At 26.2% G+C, this 22,166-nt stretch overlaps 3 protein-coding genes across 5 annotated transcripts; 1 reads left to right on the top strand and 2 right to left on the bottom strand.

Moving 5' to 3' along the window:
• Positions 1-337: 337 nt before the first annotated feature.
• LOC112688497 (pre-mRNA-processing factor 39-like) lies at positions 338-13,424 on the bottom strand. Of its 3 annotated transcripts, none has more exons than XM_025561728.1 (18): positions 13,399-13,424; positions 12,940-13,182; positions 11,762-11,839; positions 11,450-11,647; positions 11,017-11,143; positions 9,099-9,220; positions 8,912-9,031; positions 8,711-8,836; positions 4,922-5,070; positions 4,739-4,864; positions 4,497-4,671; positions 4,320-4,427; positions 4,096-4,260; positions 3,887-4,031; positions 3,618-3,826; positions 3,493-3,552; positions 3,186-3,379; positions 452-554 (listed from the first exon to the last, which is right to left on the bottom strand). In XM_025561728.1, exons 2-18 carry the CDS (start codon positions 13,048-13,050, stop codon positions 452-454), a joined length of 2,316 nt encoding a protein of 771 aa, XP_025417513.1. In that variant the 5' UTR covers positions 13,051-13,182; positions 13,399-13,424. The 3 variants fall into 3 exon arrangements, with proteins under 3 accessions (XP_025417514.1, XP_025417513.1, XP_025417512.1); XM_025561727.1 differs by having other exon boundaries at positions 13,270-13,414; XM_025561729.1 differs by having other exon boundaries at positions 338-554; positions 12,940-13,414.
• On the bottom strand, positions 837-2,740 carry LOC112688499 (fumarylacetoacetase). The gene has a single exon (XM_025561731.1). The coding sequence runs from the start codon at positions 2,632-2,634 to the stop codon at positions 1,411-1,413; it is 1,224 nt and encodes a 407-aa protein (XP_025417516.1). The 5' UTR covers positions 2,635-2,740; the 3' UTR covers positions 837-1,410.
• Positions 13,425-18,732: 5,308 nt separating the features above from the next.
• On the top strand, positions 18,733-21,651 carry LOC112688517 (E3 ubiquitin-protein ligase TRIM23-like). The gene is made up of 8 exons (XM_025561760.1): positions 18,733-18,932; positions 19,360-19,656; positions 19,720-20,004; positions 20,087-20,195; positions 20,296-20,711; positions 20,768-21,007; positions 21,091-21,216; positions 21,288-21,651. Exons 1-8 carry the CDS (start codon positions 18,861-18,863, stop codon positions 21,465-21,467), a joined length of 1,725 nt encoding a protein of 574 aa, XP_025417545.1. The 5' UTR covers positions 18,733-18,860; the 3' UTR covers positions 21,468-21,651.
• Positions 21,652-22,166: the final 515 nt, after the last annotated feature.

Below are 22,166 nucleotides of genomic sequence, written 5' to 3'. Positions count from 1 at the left end.
TTTTATTCATAAATGTGTATACCATATTTAGACTTTACTTTGATTTAGATAAAAGTATTTTCCGAATAGAATATAAATTTTATGTATAATATACAAAAGAATCTACGGCAGAAAATATAGAATAAACTCAATTGTTTATTCAGCAATTGATTCTATCTTCTAGTGTCTTCCTATTTTTACTTCAGAAAGAATAGTTTTTAAAAACAGTTAACAATTCTAACATGTTGTACAATTCAGGAAGTGTATTTAACTTGTTTTTTCTTTTAATGTCAATTTATTTACTATGCATATAAAACATTTTTAAATATTAAAAACAAATAAATGATAGACTTGGAAAAACATCATAAAATTATTGAAGTATTATTTAAAAATTATTTACAAAGATCTTAAAATGTAATATTAATCATTTGAAACAGTTATCAAAATGTAATGGAGGATAAAATCACACAAATTATGTTTTTCCACTGCATGTTGTATCTGTACCTTCAAGTATTTTTTCGCGATCATTGTACATTTTCATATACTTCTTTGACTCAGCTATAGCCTTATTTATCCTAAAATGATTCAATACAATGTTTTAAATACAAAATATGAAGATACAATAACTGAAGAATTATATACAATATAAATAAAATAAACAAAATGTTTTATAACATATTAAAAATTATAATTTTACAGTAAACAATTTAAGTAAGTAATTTTTAATTTTAGTCTAGAATTAATCAACAGACAATAAGACATTAGTTGATTTGAACATTTAATCTAACCATTTTTACACTATTAATAAACTCAATTAGTTTATTGAAAAAGAAAAAAATATACTATAAAGTTAAAAAACATAATTATAAAAACCATTAGTTGCCTTAATTAAAATTCTAAATTTTATATGAAATAAGTCATATTTTAAAAGTGTACATAGTGTTAAATCCATATCAACAAACAGCTTTTTTTTTTTTTTTTATAATTGACAAATTCATATTTAATATAAATCAATTTTTTCGTGCATGTTTGTAGACAAGTTGAATTATTACAGTTTTGATATGAGACAATGTTTTTTCAACTATACTTTATTATAATAGTTTTCAGTAATATAGATACATATTATGAATGCAGTATAGTGTGTGACTAAGACACAATGAATTTGATACTGGTTAACTTTTATACTAGGTCATCACAGAAATGTTACTATTTTTTTTTTCAATGTTTTATTTTCAAACTAATAAAAATATGTTTTGATACAATAAATATTTTTGATACCAACTCGCAAGATATTAGAAGTAACTAAACTAGTGAACTAAAGTTAACAGTAGATATAAATTACATAATATTACCCAAAGACCAAGATAATTAAAAAATGCAACATTTTACATTACTCAAATGATAAACAGCAACCATGGTTACAAATTAAGTTTAAACACGATTAACAATTGTGTTGCTACAACAGCCAAAACCAATTCTGTACCCATCTCCTTGACAAAATCCAGATAATATAACTGTGTCACCATCTTCAAAAAATGTTAACTTTCTATCACCCAATTCTATTGGGTTTTTACCACCGTTTGTTTTTTCATATAAACAACCACATTCTTCATCCTTAGGACCACTGACTGTCCCTGATGATAATAAATCACCAGGCTTCAATGTACAGCCATTGACAGTATGATGGGCTATTTGCTGCAATGGAGTCCAATATAAGTACTTAAAATTGGTTTCACAAATAGTATAGTTTTGCTGCGATCCCGGATAACATATATTAGCACTTAAGTGGATGTCAAAATTAAATTTATTTTCATGCAATAAATATTCCAAAGGAGTATGTTCTTGTTTAAAATTATCTGTTTTGAAATCTTCCAAAGCTTCCATTGTCACTATCCATGGAGATATAGTCGTGGCAAAATTTTTTGAAAGAAATGGTCCAAGGAAATGGGACTCCCACATTTGTATATCTCTGGCACTCCAGTCGTTCAATAGAACCATACCAAATATATATTCTGATGCTTTACTCACTGGTATGGGTTCAGCCGGAGAATTTAATGTACCACCAACAAAAAATGCCACTTCTAATTCATAGTCCAACATTTTTGTAGGCCCAAAAGTAACTTTTTTATCTACTAAATACTGGCCATTAGGTCGTACAACTGGCTTACCTGATACATTAATTGTGGACGACCGACTATGATAACAAACTGGCATATTTTTCCAATTCTCTCCTAGAGGTTTTAGGGGATTTAAGAGCATACCACAGCGTAAAGCATGGTAATATGATGAAAAAAAATCAGTAAAATCACCTATTGTAACAGGTAAATGCATGATGACTTCATTTTGATCCCAGAAAACAGCTTTTTCCAAATTCTCAACATTCTCAATACTTAAATATGACTGAATCAACTTACGAGCTAGCGACCAAGTATCCTTACTTGATGCCATCAAACTATGAAGTGATGATTGTTGAAATATTTCATACAGTGGTTGATCAAAAATATTTTTGGAGTTTTTCAAATCCAGAACTTTTTCACCAATTGCAACTCCTATTCGATGAATTGGATCATTTTTAGTAGAAAATACACCGTACGGCAGATTTTCTAATGGAAAATTTGATTCAGTTGAATATGAAATATAACTTTTCAGAGGCATTTTGACACTTTGTATGGATCACACATTAATACATAACACCAGTAACACACAACCAAATATAAGTTTAATATGAGTGAATAAAAACTGTTTTTTTTTTTTTTTAAAAAAAAAAATAATTCTTATCATTATATGACATTGTGACCTATAATATAATCAAGGTTGGTAACATTACCTGGTAAGAAAAATTCTTACTTATAACTTCATTATATATATATTTATCTATACACACTATACTAATAGGTTAATAAAATATATATATATATGACTTAAATAATCAATAGAATCGATTAAAAAAAAAAATTGGGTTCAGAATGCACTGTAATTGACTTTTTTTGTCTAATGGTCACGTTTTTGTAGCCATAGTCCATATACCGTTTTAACTTTGACAAAAAACTCAATTTTAACTAAATTAAATTTTAACTTTTAATTAAAATAATGTTATATAATCATACATTATAATTTAAAATATTAAGAATTTCATCTTCATTAATATGTTAGTTTTAGTATTAATTCAAGTTAAAAATGTAATATAAATAATTTTAAATACTTACATACGAATATCCTTGCCAAATTCTTCTAAATATTCAACTTTACGTTGAGAAAAAATAACTTGTTGTTCAATATCAATAGATTTCATATTTAAAATATTATCAATCAATTTGACAACAGCTAAAATATTCATAGGATTGTCACTCATTTTGATTTCCATTAATTGTAACAGTAAGCGACTGCTTTTTTGAACATTCTACAAAAAAAAAAAATGTTCAATTAATTATGAAAAATAATAGTTAATATTTAATAAATCATAATTTAAGCACTAGATGAAATAATAAATGAAATGAAAAACATAATACTAACATTAATTTTTTCAACTTCAACCCACAAAATTTCAGAAGCTTTATCGGAGTTGTTTAGTATCTAAAACAGAAATAATTTTATATATTTTTAATTCACTTAACATTATAAGAACTATTAATACATACTTTCCAAACAAACCGAGCATATTTGACTGTTAAGAGGATAGAAGTCAATGATGAATTTGCAGTACTAATGTAATGTTCGTACAATTCACATACTCTGTCATAACAATTTCTTCTCCGTTCTAAATTTATTCTTCTTTGGATTATTAACTTTTTGTGTGGTGCCACACTGTCTAACATATCCAGAATTTGAGCGGCTTTGTCATATTGTCCTGGGCAACAAGATATAATTAAAAATTAACCAAAATGTTGCTTAAAAAATTAATGTTTACCATTATTTTCTAAATGAAGAGCCCATGTTAAGTTAATACCAGGTTTATTCTTATGATGCACAGTGCATGCCCTAATGTAAATATCTTCTATACGATCTTTAATCTCCTGGTCATCAGATTCAAGACTTTCCAAATAACTTATGTACTAAAGAAAAAATGATATAAAAGTATTATGTGACTGAATTAAGTATGTTAAATTATTATAATACTTTAGTCCAAAATTCTTCATAAAGAGCACAAGCTATTAAACATCTTTCAAAAAGCACCACAATACGCTTATAAACTCCTTGACCAATTTCAAATTCCAAATATTCTTTCCAATTTCTAATCTGAGATCTTTCTAAAGGTTTTACGTGAAAATATGGTCGTTTAATCTAAAATAAATAAAAAATAAATTGTTTAAATTATGTCAAATAAATTATCTACTACTAACCATTTCTTCATAGGGTAATCTTAATGCTACCATTTCTGCTGTAGTCTTATGTATTAACAAACGTGAAGCAATCATTTTTTCTTTCATCAAGTTTTCTTCTTTGGTGCGCTATAATTTTATTAAACAAATTTATTTAATTTATTAAATCAATGAGATAGCTCTAAATTTATTGATTACTTGTTCCATAGGATCTGCCATATCATCAGAATCTGAACCAGAATCAATTTTTCTACCTTGATTTTTTTTTGCTTCAGTTTCCTTGATTTCAGCTAATACTTCTTTTCTTAGTTCCAAAAATTTAACAGTCTCCAAAATTTTATTTTTAGGGTACTTTTTAATATAGTCTTTAAAACTGGAAACAATTTTTAAAAAATAAAACAGAAATATATTTTAAATGTTATATATTGAGATAGTATTACCATTCAAAATTATTTAAATATCCATGAGTTGGAGTAGCAATTAAACGTTCATAAATATCTGTAACTCTTGAATATTGTTTGCATTCTAATTCAAACTTGATGTAATGATCCCATAAACGATCCGACCTTCAATTAAGTTTTATTATTGTGCTTTTTTTAGGTTACAATTAATAATATACCTACCTAAACTCAATTCCACAAGCATCTACTGCTCTTTCAAATTGTTCTCTTATCAATTCTTCATCATCTGGATAAGCAGATTTCATATATCCCATATAATGAATCCATAAATCAACACTTAATGGAATTGCTTTTAAGCCACGATCAAATACCTGTACACAATTTTAAAAATGTAAAAACTTTAAAATAGTAAATTAAGTATTGACAGTGTAATTAACTTAAATATATTCATGCCTATTACATTTACAAATAACCTTATGACTAGTTTTATAAATCACCGCTTACCCAAAATAAATCCAAAACAGCTCTTGGCGTGTGTCGCAATGCCGCATTATTATGTTTTCTTATCATTAAAATAAATTTAACAAATATAACTTATATATACTATAAATCAACTTAATTATTAAAAAAAAAATAAAATAAAAAAATAACAATTATGATAATAATAATAATAATAATAATAATAATAATAATCATAATAATAATAATAATACTAAAAATAAAATAATAATAATTATAACTTATTTCTCATAATTACTTAATTTTAATATACAATTCACAAATAAAAGACAATTTTTAATCTTACACCTAATGACCATTTAAAACCATGCCATGATATTTAATTAACAAATACACAATACAAATTAAATCTATTTTTAATTCAAATAAATTTTTTTTTCACGTGTATAAGTGAAATTTGTGATTTATTTGAGCCACAGTTGGTGCGTGCAGTGTTTTGTGCTTTATCCAGCAGCGGCCTGATGAAAAATATCTAGACCAAAATCATGTTAAATAGTTATAAAGAAATCGTTGAAGAATTTTACTAATAGGAAAAGATATATTGGGCAAAGGATAAAATTAATCAAATCACCTGAAAAGTTAAATGTTTTAAAAATTACACAAACATTTGATTATTAATAATAAAAACAATTTATAAATTAATATATCTTCAGTTTCTTTAAATATAAACATTAAACATAAAATTATTACAATATTTTTGTTTGGCAGAATTGGGATAGCACAAGTAATGTAATTTGAAGACTGATCATTTTGAAAATCGAGGAACACATTTTTCTTCATTGTACAACTGCATTTAAAGATGTAGATACATTCCTTTCTACAATTTATTTTGGAAAAAATTGTATCTTGATCTTCATTTAAAGAAATATATATATATATTATATATAAATAAGTACTTAATAAGTATTAATAAATAATTTTTTTTTTTATCATAATGCTTAGATTAAATGTATATAATTGTATTATTAAATTAATAATTTGCACCAGTAGTTTTCAAAATTTTTTGTTTGCGGAACCCTTGTTTCTATAAAAATGTACGGGACCCCAAAAAATCAGAAATTTATAATCGAGACAACAATAGTTATCAATATTTCATATTAAGAAACACAAACAGTCCAAAATTTAGTTTTTTATTTAGAAGATCAGATTTTTTTATTTGCTGTATAAACGATGGACATTTTAAGTTGTATTGATAAGTTAGGTTTACTTTATTTAATTTTGTAAAATACCAACCAAGTAATGAAGTCGGAATAATTAAATTTTACCAGAAATCTGAGTTATAAATTAAATGGGGGTCACTAAAACATAATTCAAAAAAATTCAAGTAATTCAAGTAATCACACTAGTATTTTCCCTCAATATCTAAGATATATAATAATATTTAATTGATTCAGATATGACCACGGATCCCATGGAGCTACTAAATTTCTGTCGCAGAGTCCAAGAGTTCTGCAGAGGAAAGTTTGAGAACTACTGCTTTAGATATACACAGTATATAATAATGTTATATATATAATTAAATTTAAATTACTATTTTTAATTAGATGATATATTATAGATATTAATTAAACTAAATACAAAAAAAAAATGAATACTTAAATTAATAATATAAATAAATTTAAAATTATACTAATAGTAAATAGTTTTTCAATTATAGCATAGTTACTATATAAATAAAAACTATTAAATACTTAATTTTATTCTTAAAAACTAGATTCCATAAATATATATTCAAAATATTTGATTTCAAAAAATAAGTTTCAACTAGTGATACAATGATACATTAAAATTTTAAATATTAACAAAAATACTATGCACTTTACAACTTAATTATTATGTATATAAATTTGATTCGAGATATGTATGAAAGCTTAAAGACTAATGTAAAGAGTTTGTATGGAATAACAAAAGATTTTAACATAGGAATTAAGAGTGCATCAGGGGTCAGCTCTAAGTCCTTATTTGTTTTCTGTGATAATAGATAAAGTTATAAAAAAAACACTGGACAAGATACTATGGTGTATGATTGTTGCTAATGATATCATTTTAGTAAAAAAAAATCTGGAAGTTAATAAGTTAGCCCTTGGAGGAAAATGATTAGAAATTAAACAGAGTATACAAAGTATGACTTTGGAAGAATATACCAAGAAGTTGAGGGGATGATACCAATGACAATAAGCGGTGATATGATAGGTGAATTCAAGAAGTTTAAATATTTAGGATCATTTGTATAAAAGGTTGGGGTATGGATGTATAACATAGGATTAAGAGAGGTTGGATGAAATAGAGAAAAGCGCCAGGTGTTTTTATGATAAGAAACTTCCTATGAGGCTGAAAGATAAATTTTATAGGAGTGTAATGAGAATAACTATGTGGTTTGGAGTATTGAGCGGTTGACAGGAGAATAGAACAGAGTATGAGTGTTAGGTAAATGAGATTGCTTAAATGGATGAGTAGAGTTACAAGAGAAGATAGAATAAGGAACAGCTATGTTAGAGGTAGTATTGGTGTAGCATCAATAATGGACAAGATGAGAGAAAATAGAATGAGATAGTTTGGGCATGTGATGAGATGAGAGAAAACAAAAGCAGTAAGAGTAGTTATAAAAAAAGAAAGAGAAAGATCAAAAAAAAAGATAGTTGGATATAATTGAGAATGATATGAGGGATGTTAGTGTATGAGTAGAGAATGTAGAAAAACTAGACGAGTGGAGGTTTAGGACAAAATTGGCTACTAATCTTAAACAGTTGGGACAAAGGAGAGGGAAAAGAATTTACAACTTAATTATCATATGTGTATTAAATATTAATTATGTTTACTGAACTAAAATTAAGAATTCTTATAAATAACTCTATTGTGAAAACACTATTTAACAAAAATATAAATTTAAAAAACAAATTTCTTCTATTTATTGTTAAACACAACATATGTGAAAAACGTATGAAACATTATTCAAAAAAACAAAATAAATGATTGACAATGGTAAAATATAACAATGGTAAAAATAACTTAAATCTAATAGTTAAGTTTATATACATTATATTATTATGAAATCTTAGTATTAGTTTTGCTTTGTATACAAAAGTTAAATAAAATTATTTTACAATATTTTGAAGCAATTTAATATCATTGTTTAAGAAAATCAGAACCCAAGAGAAATTGAATGTGTGCAAAAATAGATTTCTCAAATGTATAAAAAAAATCTCTTAGTACAACTGTACATTTTCTCACCTATAGCTTAGAGCACTTCAGTTTTTCAAAAACATACAAAAATATTATTTTAAATTTAACTATAAGTTTCCCTTAAACCGAAGTATCAATCACTTTTAATTTTGATTTACTTAATCCAACTAGTCCCAAATAAAATAAGGAATTATATAATTTTTTAACAGTAATCTTACTTATAAAGAAATAAATTGAGGAATGATCTGTTTTTTTGTTAGTTAACACAAGTAATGTAATATTTAGTGTAACATAAAAATTTCAACTTACTTTTTCACAGTTTTCTTTAGTACCATTTTTTCTTTCATAATCTGCATATTTCCTCCAATAACCGTAACAATATGGATATAAATCTAAAAACGCATCATAAGCTTCACGTGCAGCATCAATATTTTTCTAAAGTAAAAAAGAATAAACTAAAATAAAAAATTAACTAGATAAAATAAAATATAGATTATTTTAATAATTTACCGCGCCATCAACATACTGCAGTAAGTATGTCCAACCTATAAAATCAGATGGATCATCACGTACAGTTTGCCAAAACTTATCCAACTCTCTCAGTTTTTTGGATTCTTTTTCTTTATCAATCTAATTCAATAGTAGCATTTTTAATTAAGAAACAATTGAAGCACAAGAATTTAAATTTTACACTTACTATTTTTGTTCTTTTTTTCAATGAACTATCCTTGCTTGATCTATCTTTGCTAGGTGTACGTGAACGTTTTTTGTCACTTCTTTTTGAATCTTCTTTTCTTGAATAATCTTTTGACTTAGAATCTAAAATAAATGTAAATTAATAAAATTTATATAGTTTAATTTAAATATTAAATACTAAAAAAGTAACCAATAATTTAACAATTGCATGGTTAAACTTTTTAACAGTTAATTTATTTAAACATTTTTATGTTTAAGATACTTAAATAGAAAATTAAGTTTATAAAATGTATTACCCTGAAATAAAATAAAATAATAACAAGCTGTAATGCTTATTATTAATTGGCTAAATCTCATTGAATTAATAAATATCAATACTTAAATTTTTTGTTTAATTTAAACATAAATTTACAATCTGTACAGTTTAAAAATAAGTAAATATTATGAAACTCATATAGTTGACGTGAGTAATTTGACTACTAAAGTTTATTGACAATATTCTCATATAATTTGCTAATTATTTAATTTAAAAGATCAATGAAATTTATTACAAAACGTCTGTTTCTTTATAAGTGTTGTTCTGGGTTTTCAGTTAAAGTGCAAAAGAACTATTTTTTATAAGACAATATATGTAAGAATCAAGTTGATTTGTATGAGTTAAATTGTTTAAAATATGCAGGAGCTAATTCTTTAACGAATGCGACATTGAAGTATTTGTAAAAAGAAGTATTGCTACTATACCACAGCTTGCCTGTATTTAGTCATAGAGTAATGTTTTGACGTGATTGTATTGTAAAGTTTGGTTTTTACAAGCTCTAACAATTTTTTAATTCTGTATGAGCAAACGTGTCATATTATTAATTTATAAATATTGTAATATTTATATTTTATACAAATACTTGCACATTTTTTTTTTTGCTTGACAAACAAAATTAAGTTTTACAAATTAATTTATAATACAATTAAACCAATAAGTTTATATAAATTTAATAAAAGAAAAGAAAATTTCACATAAAAATGGAAAAAAATTAATTGGTTGCAAAATCAAATATAAAAACAAAAAAGAAATAATCAATTGCATACATTATATATATATATATATAATTGATCATAAAGAAAAAAAAATTCTACAAAAATATATTTGAAAAACATAATATTTAAATTAACATTTTCTAATTAATCAAACCTAACCTATAATTGAATGTTTATAAAAATAATTTTTTACAAATATATTTATTAACTAATATTATAATAGTACACCATTGATTTTATATATATATATGTTTTTTATAAATTAATTATGAGCATTTAATTATGAAATTTTAAAATGTCACTAGTCAGAATTTATTACATAAAATTCATACTTAAAATGAATGCATTAAATTAACTAGTTTATTTATGTTGGAAACTTAAGGGCCAAACATGTAAAATTTAAAACAAGTCTGGGTATCTAGTCTCCATATGAAAGGTTAATAACAATTAGAAACCTTTATTTATCTATTATGAAAATTATAACACAAAAATATTTAATAATTTAATTATATTTTATAATTAATAATAAAAATGATAGTAATTATTAATTAGCAGCTCATATATAATGATGAATATTAAACACTATATGAAAATATTTTCCATTCAACTATGATGAAAATGTAAATAAAAATTAAGAAAAGGGAATTGCATAGATATATCTCCAAGGTAACAAGAATTAAATGAGTTAATTTCTATAGTTAAATTTTAAAAGTTAAAAATCGGATGTCATTTAATGGTTAAAAGAAAAAATCCAATAAAAAATAACAATATTCTAAAAAATAAAACTAAAATGTATGAACTCTCTATATAAATTGACATACTTTACAAAAATAAACCAGTATACCTATTTTATTATCTAATTCCAAATTTATTAAAAATGTATTTACCTGATTTTTTATCATATTTTTTCTTTATGCTTTCTTTTTCTTTTGATTCTTTTTTTATTTTTTTGCTTTCTCTTTCATACTTATCTTTATCATTTTCTACTGTTGCATCTACTATTTTATTATCATCCTTTAAATAAATACATATCTATTAAATACAACAAACTTAGATCATATACACTGGATAAAGCTAAGGAATATAATTGTGAAGCACAGTTATTAGAATTAATGATCCTAATTTCACTACTTTCCATGTGCATTAATTTGTTTAAAATTGATAGTCACTCTTTGTTCCACGCTATCTATGGCCCATGAAAAATAAACTTAAGGTTAAACTGCTATTTAACGTATTGATTACTCGTGATATAGGTAAAAGAGTTAACCAGTAAACATTAACTAAGTCAACAAACATGCATTTTATTAATAATATACATACTTCATCACTATCTCCAGCCACTTCGTCACAGACAATCATTTCAGATAATTCCAGTTCTTCTTTGCCATCTTCAGAATTATTTTGACTGTCTTTAAAATCATAGTGACTATTGTCTTCTTCACTTTTTTTATCAGCATTCTCGGTTTTTATTTTTATTGACTCATCTTCTAACTCATTTATAGTACTTTTATGTTCAAACTAAAATATTTATAAAATAATATTAGCAAACAATGTATGCTTTTTGTAATAGTTACTGAAATGTTTAATATTTTTAGTTTAACTTTAACAAACATATAATCAGTATTATGTTACCTCTTCGTTTTTTGAAGCAGCTAAACAACCATTTGCTTCTTTTTCTACTCCATTTAAATTTTTTTTTTCCATTCTTTTCTGTAAAATATATTTTTGAATTTGGTTAAATTTTAAATTATATATACATTTATTGGAGTACAGCATTCTTTAACAAAAAAATTTTATAAAAAATAAAGGAGTATAATTTAAATTTTTAAAACTTCGTAGTTATAAAGTGAAATACTTGTGATTTTAAAGTTTTATAATTTTTTAATAATAGATTATCTAATACTGGATATTTTTTTGGCATTAATTGAAATGATAATTACCTATTTAAAAAAAATTAAAGCTTAAAGAAGTAGAGAAGAACTTTATAACTACAGAAAGTTTTTTGCTACATGTTCCACCATTATAAATAAGTTTTGAAAAAATAATAAAATATTTTTATACCTAATTTATAAAAAAATATATATTTAGCCAAATATTTACTATTTAAAAAATAGTATAACTTACTATTAAGTATCTTGAATAAGTTATTTCTAATTTATTATTTATTTTTAATTAATACTGGGTTTTAGGTCTCATAATATAACCTCATGTGGAGACCCAGGGGTGTATTTAACATTTCTTATAAAAGAAATTATATTTTGTTTTTAAAACCATACACTTAAATAATAATAATTTATATTGACTATATCATATAACCTAATTAGAAAAGAAAAATATTGAATATTAGGTAAATTAAGACATTAATCTAAAAACTTATTTATTGTTTATTATTGCTTACACACTTGCAATACTGAATCTCCTAAATTCTATCTAATCTTTTCTATCATTTGTGATCAAATAGCAATATAAATATATAATTGTTCATTTTAATTTAGATGGGTATTATTTTTAATAAACAGAAATAGTTTTTATATTTAACATAAACTAGAAATTATGAACTACCTAGTTAAAGCCTTGTTTAATCCACTATTCTTAAATTAAAATTTTCTACGAGCCCATTATACATTTGTAAATAAACGTATTGTACAAAAATTAATAAAAATTTAAATGTAAATTATACTATATGATGATATGTATTAATTTAATTTTTATTTTCAGTCCATGGACATAAGAAAAATAAATAATTGATATAATTACATAATCAATAATTTAAAAATAATAAATAAAATAAAAATAACATAAAGGCTAACCTTTAATTCTCTTTCTTCGGCATCCACAGAGTCGATAAGTTTCTCTAAATCATCATAAATCTTATCTTCAGTACCAGTATTATGATCATGATTTTCAGTGTCAGAAGACATGATGGTTAGGTTCCTTGGTCTAAATTCAATTTTTAGTCCACATGAAACAATTTACATGAACAAATGACAAAATCAGAGTTGGTTAACCTATCTTGGGATAAGATTTTTAATTCTTAATAATTATGGTAAAATCTGTAAAAATTAAAATTATCAATAAGTAATCGTAAATTCACTAGAAATCGTTAAATGTAAAAAAACTTTAAGATCAACAACTTGTACTTTTAACAATCAAGGTTCATCGTAAATAATTAAGTGAAATCGACTGACCGATCAGAACGTACGGAAAATTCATAAAATTGAAAATAAATAAACCAGTAGGTATCACATAGCGTCCTATATTGTACCTACCAATATAATTTCCCAGTGGGCACGCACAAACACACAAAAAAAAAAAAAAATGATAAGTAAAACACAATAATTGATAACAACGCCATTTTGATTTACGGTGCGTACAGATTATCGTTCTCCATGGAATGCCTTTTTATTGTCCATGATTTGACCGGGTCATATATTTCGTTCAGGTATTTTTTTATCGCCGCCGAGCTCCAAACAGAAATATACTGCCTACGGGGGAAAATGGTAACCGTGCAAAAGCGTTACCTATACGCAAGGTATTGTTGTGCCAACCAGGCAGTGGCGTAGCAAGGGCATGGCGAACTGTTCCTACGCCAAGGGTGCGAATTGCAAAGGGGCGCAAAATTGTACAAAAGTCGTATTTTTATCTTACAATTAAATCGAAAATTTTCCATTATACTTTTTGAAATACGTAGATGTTGTCTATTTGTATATGTTACCGGAAAAGATGACAATCAGTCCATGTTGACAATGACTAGTCAATAACGATAATGCCTGATTTAGTAAGGAATTAATGTCAATACCTAGTCATTGATAACAATTCCTAATAAAAGAAGGCATTAATAATAACATTAAAAATTGATTTAATATATTTTAATACTTATTAGCTATTTAGGATAAATCATAATTTTAATCTTTATTGTTACGTGGTAAATTACTATTGGTATTATATACACTTGGAATTATTTAATCTAGTACAGCGGTACCCAAACTGTGCTCCGCGAAGCCTTTGGTGCTTCGCAATGGTTTGCCTAGGGCTCCGTTCGTAACACCATAAAAAATTTAAAAAAATGCTCGTCATTTTAAATTAATATATATTTCATGAAGACTTGAATGTTCCATAATCAGATCGATCACCGATAAAGCGGTGTTGATATTTGTTTGAATACGGATTTATAACATTGCCTAATATAATACGGAAATGTTGATAAAACTACGAAATATTTAACATTGCCTGACCTTTCCAGTCATTATCAACAATAACTAGGATATACTGTAAATTTCTGAATTTTCATATTTTCCGGTAACATTTATACTACGTGTGAATTTAATGATGAAATTATGAAGATATGGCATTTAAATTAAAAATTCCTTATGAAGAAATTATCAATGAATTTTACATTCATAAAGAGAGGAAAGCAAATTTTCAAAGTTTAAAATTAACATTGTAATAATAACTTTAAACGGACATACAGGGATAAAAGGAAATTAAATTTCAGATGAACAAGCCTCTCTCGCTATAACCAATTCCGATACGCTTTTAATCGAACAAGTATCCCATGATGGCAAAACCCCAACCTTAAACGAAAAGAAGAAACTGTAATACACAGGCTACGAATAGAATAGGTTCACCAGAATCACCCACGGTTTAGTGGGTTTAGTAGTTAAAACTCACCAACATGCTCAACATGCGGAACCAAACTCTTTGTCGAACACATTATTACAGAATGTTTAAAATACAATCAAGATAAATTAGATCATAAGATATCTCATAATCTTGATGCAGCTATTGGTCCCAACTACCAAAACAATATAGACTTAATTAACTATCTATAAATTAACATGTAAAAACAAATTTAAGATCATATAATGTATAAATTAATAACAACAAATGTAATGTAAAAATACAGTTGGAATTATAAAAAAACTAATGGCCATTGCTGCCGATGTTCAATGAGATAAAAAAAAAAATAACTTAAAAGTGTAAGTTGTATACTTAAAAATATTAGTAAAATTAAAGGTTATATTAAAATATCATGACATCAGATTTTAATTGATTAGAAAAATAACTTTTTCTAAGTTTGCCAAGGGCGCTAGCGAGTCTTTTTACGCCACTGCAGCCAGGACCGGCTCAAGGTATAGACGAGCTAGGCACCTGCCTAGAGCGGCACTTTATTAGGGGCGGTATTTTTAAAACTGACTCGTACATTGTTTTTGAGTTCTATCAGTGTTCTATAAGAAAAATATTTTAATTAATTCATTCGTGAAAATCACTTACCTATATAATAAAATAATATTGTCTAAGGTTAATATATTACATTGTGTTATGGCCTACGCTGGGCGTTTTCAATTAAGTATTTTTACTTATAATTTTAAACATAAAATAAAAAATTAAAATTTGATTTTGCCTAGTGCACTATTTGTGTTTCAGCCGGTTCTGACGCCGGCACAGTTATATTTACTAATATTTTATTGAGGTGAATCGCGTTCAGTGCCGCAATAACCGGGTGCGTTGGGTGTATCAAAAATGCCCGGACTCACGACCCCCAGCCTATTACAGGACCCGACGATAATATTTGAAAAATATGTAGAAAACAAGAAATAAAACCGTTTTATAACAAGGGAGATTGAAGGGAGATTGAACAAAAATCGATTGATTTTGTTTCGCGTACATTATCGTACATTAGCGTTTCTTTTGCGGGGTCTGTACGATCGAAATTCAAAATGGTTCGGTGTTACGATTGATTTAATTAAAGGTACGGTTTCCCTGCAGAGTCCGGTCACCGGGAGGGGGGGGAGGGGGAGATTTAATTTTATTTACCCATGAGACCAAAGTCGGTGTGGTCGCGGCACCGATTGCATTATGTGTTATTCGGACAACGTAGGCCAATCAAATATGCTTGTTCGACATTTTTAATAGAAACAGATGGGACTCGCACGGACCGTACGCGTTGAAGTGTCTTGGGACATCAACTAGCTGCCCACTTATAGCATAATGATTTTTTTACTTATTTATTATAATATTCATGTCAAATTTTTGTAACATTATTTTAATCTTAACATAGGTGCATCGGTTTCTGTAATATTTGTTCATTTCATCCGTGTTAAACGGCGTTTAGGTCACACTATAATATTTCGAAATGTCAAACCATGTTTAATGTCTGTGGCTAAAACTTTTAGCAAATGTTGAAAAAGAGGACCAATACAAGAATTTTTCCAGATAAATATGTATTTTCCATTGAAATATTACATTATTATACGTTTAATGGGTTCTGAATTGTAAGTTATAAGTGTAAAAATTAGGACTCTCGGTTTGGTATGTGTATTGATATACACGTGTGTACGTAGTCCGAACATTAAATAATAATATGTAGGAATCAGGGCCGTATTCACTGCAGGGCAAGAGGGCATGGGCCAGGATCGCAGTTCTGAAAGGAGCGCAAATTTCAACACTACTTATGTAATGTTTTTCACGAAATATGAAAAATAGGGAGTTAAAAAAATTTAATTTGATAATATCATAGATAAATTTGCCTCTATAAAATAAAGAAAAGTACCATTATAATATTATTCTAACACAATTGTGAAACAAAAATATTTGAAGAAAATAACATGTTTTTATAATGTATTGATTGTTTATATTTTAAAGTAATACAAATAGTTATTAAAGTTTATTAGTAATTATTACTTTGTATATTATGTTTTTATACATGCTTTATATATCTCAAATGATTTTTTTGTACAAAAATTCATTTTTCCCATTGGGGGGGGGGAATACAGTGATTCGCCAGGGGCGCCACCAGACCTCAATATAGACCTGGTAGGAATACCCGTGTATTTAATTACACGTGTCTTTAAAGTTCGTGAACACGTCTATCATTCACGTGTATTATATTGTAAATATAATGTGTAAATATTCAAAATTTAAAAAACTTATTATAGGTACTTATTAATATTTTTTCATTAATAAAGGGTTATTTCTGATTATGAATTGTATAAATATATATATATTTATAATTTTTAGAAAAATCAAATACGAAATTTATAATTTATATTATTATGTATGAATAAGCATTGAATGTATTTATAAGTTATTTTTATAATGTTTTTACTGTAAAATATATTATAATACAATCGTATTAATAAAACTCAAATTAATAGTTATTAATTTATTATTAAAAAAAAGTTAATTAAAAAGTTAATCCCTCTAGCCCCCCTAGTTACGCCTATGGGGAGGGGCACATGGGGCATGTGCCACTGTTACTCATTCTTGTATCCACCATTGATCATAACGTACGGACTCTTAATACACGAGTACACGGACTCTAATACACGTGTACACGTGTGTTATAATAACACACACTTTAGCACCGTTTTTATAAAAACACGTACGGAACGTGTTCTTAAATACACGAGAAATAGAGACCCCTAGTAAAAATGTGCATTTTACATGCATTTGTTTACGGATTCGAAGAAATCTAACCTCTAAACTCCGCTAAGATTTTTTACAACGGAGAAAGCAAATTAATTTCTACCATAAATTAAATTCACTCGCTTTTTTCAAATAGAACGTGTAATGACGTTTATATTTTTAATGAATTTGAACAATTTTTGGGGCGTTCAAATTTATTCATTGTTTTAAAAATTTTTGTATAAATAATCAATACCTATTAATTATAATATGTTTCAGTACATGTTTTAAACATAAAACAAAATATTTCTAATACATTTATATTATTTATATATTTATATATTTTATATTTCCAATTTATACAGAATTCAGGTTAGTGATTTATAAATAAAAAATAAAAAAATTTAAATTAACGGCCAAATAAACGCATTCATTTTTTTCATAGAACTTGAACGTGAACGTGAACGAGTTCAATTTTTAAGTGAATGTTTCGAACACTATAAATATGTAACAATTAAAATAATTATTAGGTACTTAAATATACCTAAGCCCAACTAAAAATAGTTATTGAGATGTCATAGATTTAATCCTATGATCTTATGGATCTCATTACACTGCAATATTTGTTATTACCGAAAATATCATAAGAAAGTTTTTTTTTTTTTATAGTCATCCATTCCATGGTTATCCTTAAATTTGATAGGATACCAGAGCCGTACCAAGCCATTTTTTATCCTGAGGCAGAACTGAAGCAATGTGTCCCTTAGGTTGTAGGGTTGTCACACTCACAGCTTTTAATATGTATAATACGATTCGGAAAAATCTGAAAAATTGTAATTAGGCTTTTAGCAAAACAAGAAATAGCATTTCTTAAAATAAGTAGTTATTTAATATTTTTATGCCCACCAGCTTCAGGTGCCCAAGGCAAGATACCCAATATTTATCTGATAATTTAAAAACAATTTTAAATAATTTCCAAGAATTTATTATGGCCTTAAATATCTTAGTCCGTGGCACAACTTAAAAAATACTTTCTAAAACCGTAAGCTGTAATAATATTGTTGTGGGCACAAAATAAGATAAAATATCTTGTGAAATGTTTGTAAATAATTTCTGTATTGATTTTAAAAAAACAGCTGATTATTTTTGATAAGACATTGTCAACAGTTAACATAATGCTGATAATGAGACTCGGTGTCAGTGATATTGGTAATTAAATGGTGAATGATCAAAAACAATAATTTATTTTAATTTATGTGAGATTCCTTTGTACTCGGTTCTAAATATTCCAATTTTTCAAATTGCAATAACTAAATGAAATATAATGAGTGGTAGTTCATTCGATTATAATTCTCTGTCATTTGGACGAATATCATCAATACCAGACAAATCAGATGTAAGAAATAATTAATTATTCAATTATTATAAGCTAGTTTATGTATGTTGTTGAATTTATTGATGAATAACTAGTTGTATGTTTGTGTTTAATGTCTATTACTTATAACTAAATCTTATAGGATTATGAATTAATTCCAAATTAAGTAAGCAGATTGTTTACCAAACTAATAAGTTTGCCTTAAGCTGGTATGACACTAGTCTGATAGATATAGATTGATCGTCAACAAGTTGATGAACATTAAACAAAAACATTTATTCATTTATTGATAATGAATCAATGTAGTTCTAGCTTTAGAATATTCTATAGATCTTTTTTTAATTATTTGACAAAAATATAAATATTATTGAATTATATTAATATTTATGTATTTTGTGTTTGGTAAGTATTAGTACATTTTTATTAATTTAAATTTGTTACCTTCTAGGTTTTGGAATGTCGTGTTTGTGAAGATATATTCACTCTTCAAGGAGATAAAGTCCCACGTTTACTGTATTGTGGACATACTATATGTCATTCTTGTTTATTACGCTTATACCAACGATGTTCTACTGTCCAGTGTCCGTTCGACAGGCAAGCAACGCCTATAGGACCATCAGGAGTTTGGGGCTTAAAAAAGAATTTTGCATTATTAGAATTACTGGAACGTTTACAACGGAGCAACAAAGCAGAAATGAATATAAATTCATATTTAAATGCTGAAACAATGGAAAAAGAAGAACAAGTAATCAATTATTAAATTGTGTAACTTTGTGTATTGATAGTTTTTAATTTACATATTTCACAGTTACACATAACTTGCGATGAAAATGATAATCATATTGCTGTTCTTTATTGCACTGTATGCTGTACAAATTTATGTTTCTATTGTTCTGAACAAACTCACAGCACACGAACGTTAGCCAAGCATCGCAGAGTTCCTTTATCAGAAAAACCACAAGAACGACCTCGATGTCCATTACATCCATCTCATGTGGCTGAGTTCACTTGCCTGCAAGATAGTTGCCGCCAGCCATCACCTCCACTCATGTGTTTTGTGTGTAAAGACTATGGAACTCATAAAAATCATAAGGTCTCATGAAATTAAAAAATATACTGATATTTATACTATATTTGATGAAATATAATTATAATATATACTATACTTTTTTCAGCATGCTTTAGTTGAAATAGAAGCAGAAAATATCAGGTCAAAAGTGAAAAATGCTGGACCATTAATGCGTAATTTGATGGAAGAAATAAATGATACTATTCAAAGATTAGGTAAAAAATGTAGACAAATTATTTCATTATTGTAGTTATATATTTATTATATATTTATTATATCTACTCATTACATATGATTATAATCATACTTATTTAGACCAGGTAATGTTACGTTTGGAAGGTGCAGATGCAAATGGATTAGTTGATGATGAAGTATCTAATCCTGGTACAGGCTATCTGGCCCGTGCTAGAGTTCAGTTGTATTTTCAACATCTTCGGGAAACATTACAAGTTCAAGAAGCTGCTGCCTTAACTGCTGTTGATACACATGTAAGAGAAAGATTAGGTTCACTAAGAAGCTTACAAGAAGATTTAGCGTCATCATTATCTCAAGTCGCTGTAATATGTGTACAATGTGAACAAGCTGTTCGACAAGATGATTCTCGTGTTATATCTGCTAGTATTGATATCAATCAAGCTTTAAATGTTATCGAAAAACACAAACAAATGTTTACTGAACTTGGTCCAGAACAATTACAACCAGATGCTAGTATACCCATTACTTTTACAAAAGTAAGCATATCCACTGGCTGTTTTTTTTAGTTTAATTCACTATTTAATTATTTTAGGATAATAGGGTGCACATTGGTCCAAAAATGGAAATTCGTGTTGTTACTTTAGGATTAGATGGAGCAGGGAAAACTAGTGTACTTTTCAAACTAAAACAAAATGAATTTATGACTATGATTCCTACTCTTGGGTTTAATGTTGAAACCGTTGATTATAAAAACATGAAATTTACCATATGGGATGTTGGTGGTCAACCAAAATTGAGACCATTATGGAAACATTACTATCTTAATACACAGGTTCGAAGAATCAAGATAATTATTACTTTATAAAATATACTTATTGATATTAAATTAATTTATTACTCTGATATTTTGTATAGGCAGTTGTATTTGTGATCGATTCCAGTGATCAACAAAGACTATTAGAATCATCAAATGAATTATCTAAACTAATGACAGAAAAAGAATTGAAAGATGCTGCATTATTGATTTTAGCTAATAAACAAGTATGATTAACTTCTGTTAGAAATTAACTTTTTTTTTAACAAGATTTTATTTCAAATTGTTTATTTTCTAGGATATTCATGGATGTGTGACTATTGAAACAATCACCGAATTATTTGGCTTATATAAACTATGTTGTGGGCGCAGTTGGCATATACAAGCTTGTGATGCCCAGAGTGGTGCTGGTCTTCATGATGGACTTGATTGGCTTGCAAGACAACTTGTTGCTTCTGGTGTCCATGATCTCAATTAATATTATGAAATCTTTGATTTTCGAAAATTGATTATATATTTAATACTATTTTTTCTCCATCGATTCAAATATTTAAATTTAAAAATATGGTTTATTAATTGTTGTGTTTGCTTATACTTAAGATTATATTATTGTATTGTGATAACTTTTTTTTTGTTTTTCAATTAATTTAAAAGTATTATGCTGACATATTTTAATTATTTCATTACATTTTATTTAATACTATTATGATGAAATGTATGGAATTTTAAACCAATTAACTACTTATTGTAAATAAAAGAAAAGTGGCATACATAATACAAATCATATAGTGAATAGAAGATTACATTTTGAATCTAGAAAAGTTGTATTGTGATGGAATAAAACAACACATTCAACTTAAAAGTTATTATTTAGCAATAATAAAATTAAAAAAAAATTAGAAATCTAAAAAAATTATTATTGATTTTAAATTACTATAGAATTATCTATTAAACGTAAATGCTTATTTTTCACCTAATTTATTTTGGTAGTTCGCATAGACATCACTATAAATTTATTTTTTAGGATATGTCAATTTAATTTTTTTTTCAATCTAATAATAAAATATTTTATTTATTATTATTATTATTATTTTTTTTTTTTTTTGTATTTATTTGTATTATTTGTCTACAATGGATACAACTATTCTAGTTTATTTTCATTTTAGTCAAGTGGATG

The sequence above is a fragment of the Sipha flava genome, unplaced genomic scaffold, assembly GCF_003268045.1.
Source record: "Sipha flava isolate LNK unplaced genomic scaffold, YSA_version1 39_pilon_pilon, whole genome shotgun sequence".
Classification (NCBI taxonomy): domain Eukaryota; kingdom Metazoa; phylum Arthropoda; class Insecta; order Hemiptera; family Aphididae; genus Sipha; species Sipha flava.
Note: the sequence above shows the minus strand (reverse complement) of the source record. Positions and strands in the feature narration are given on the sequence as shown.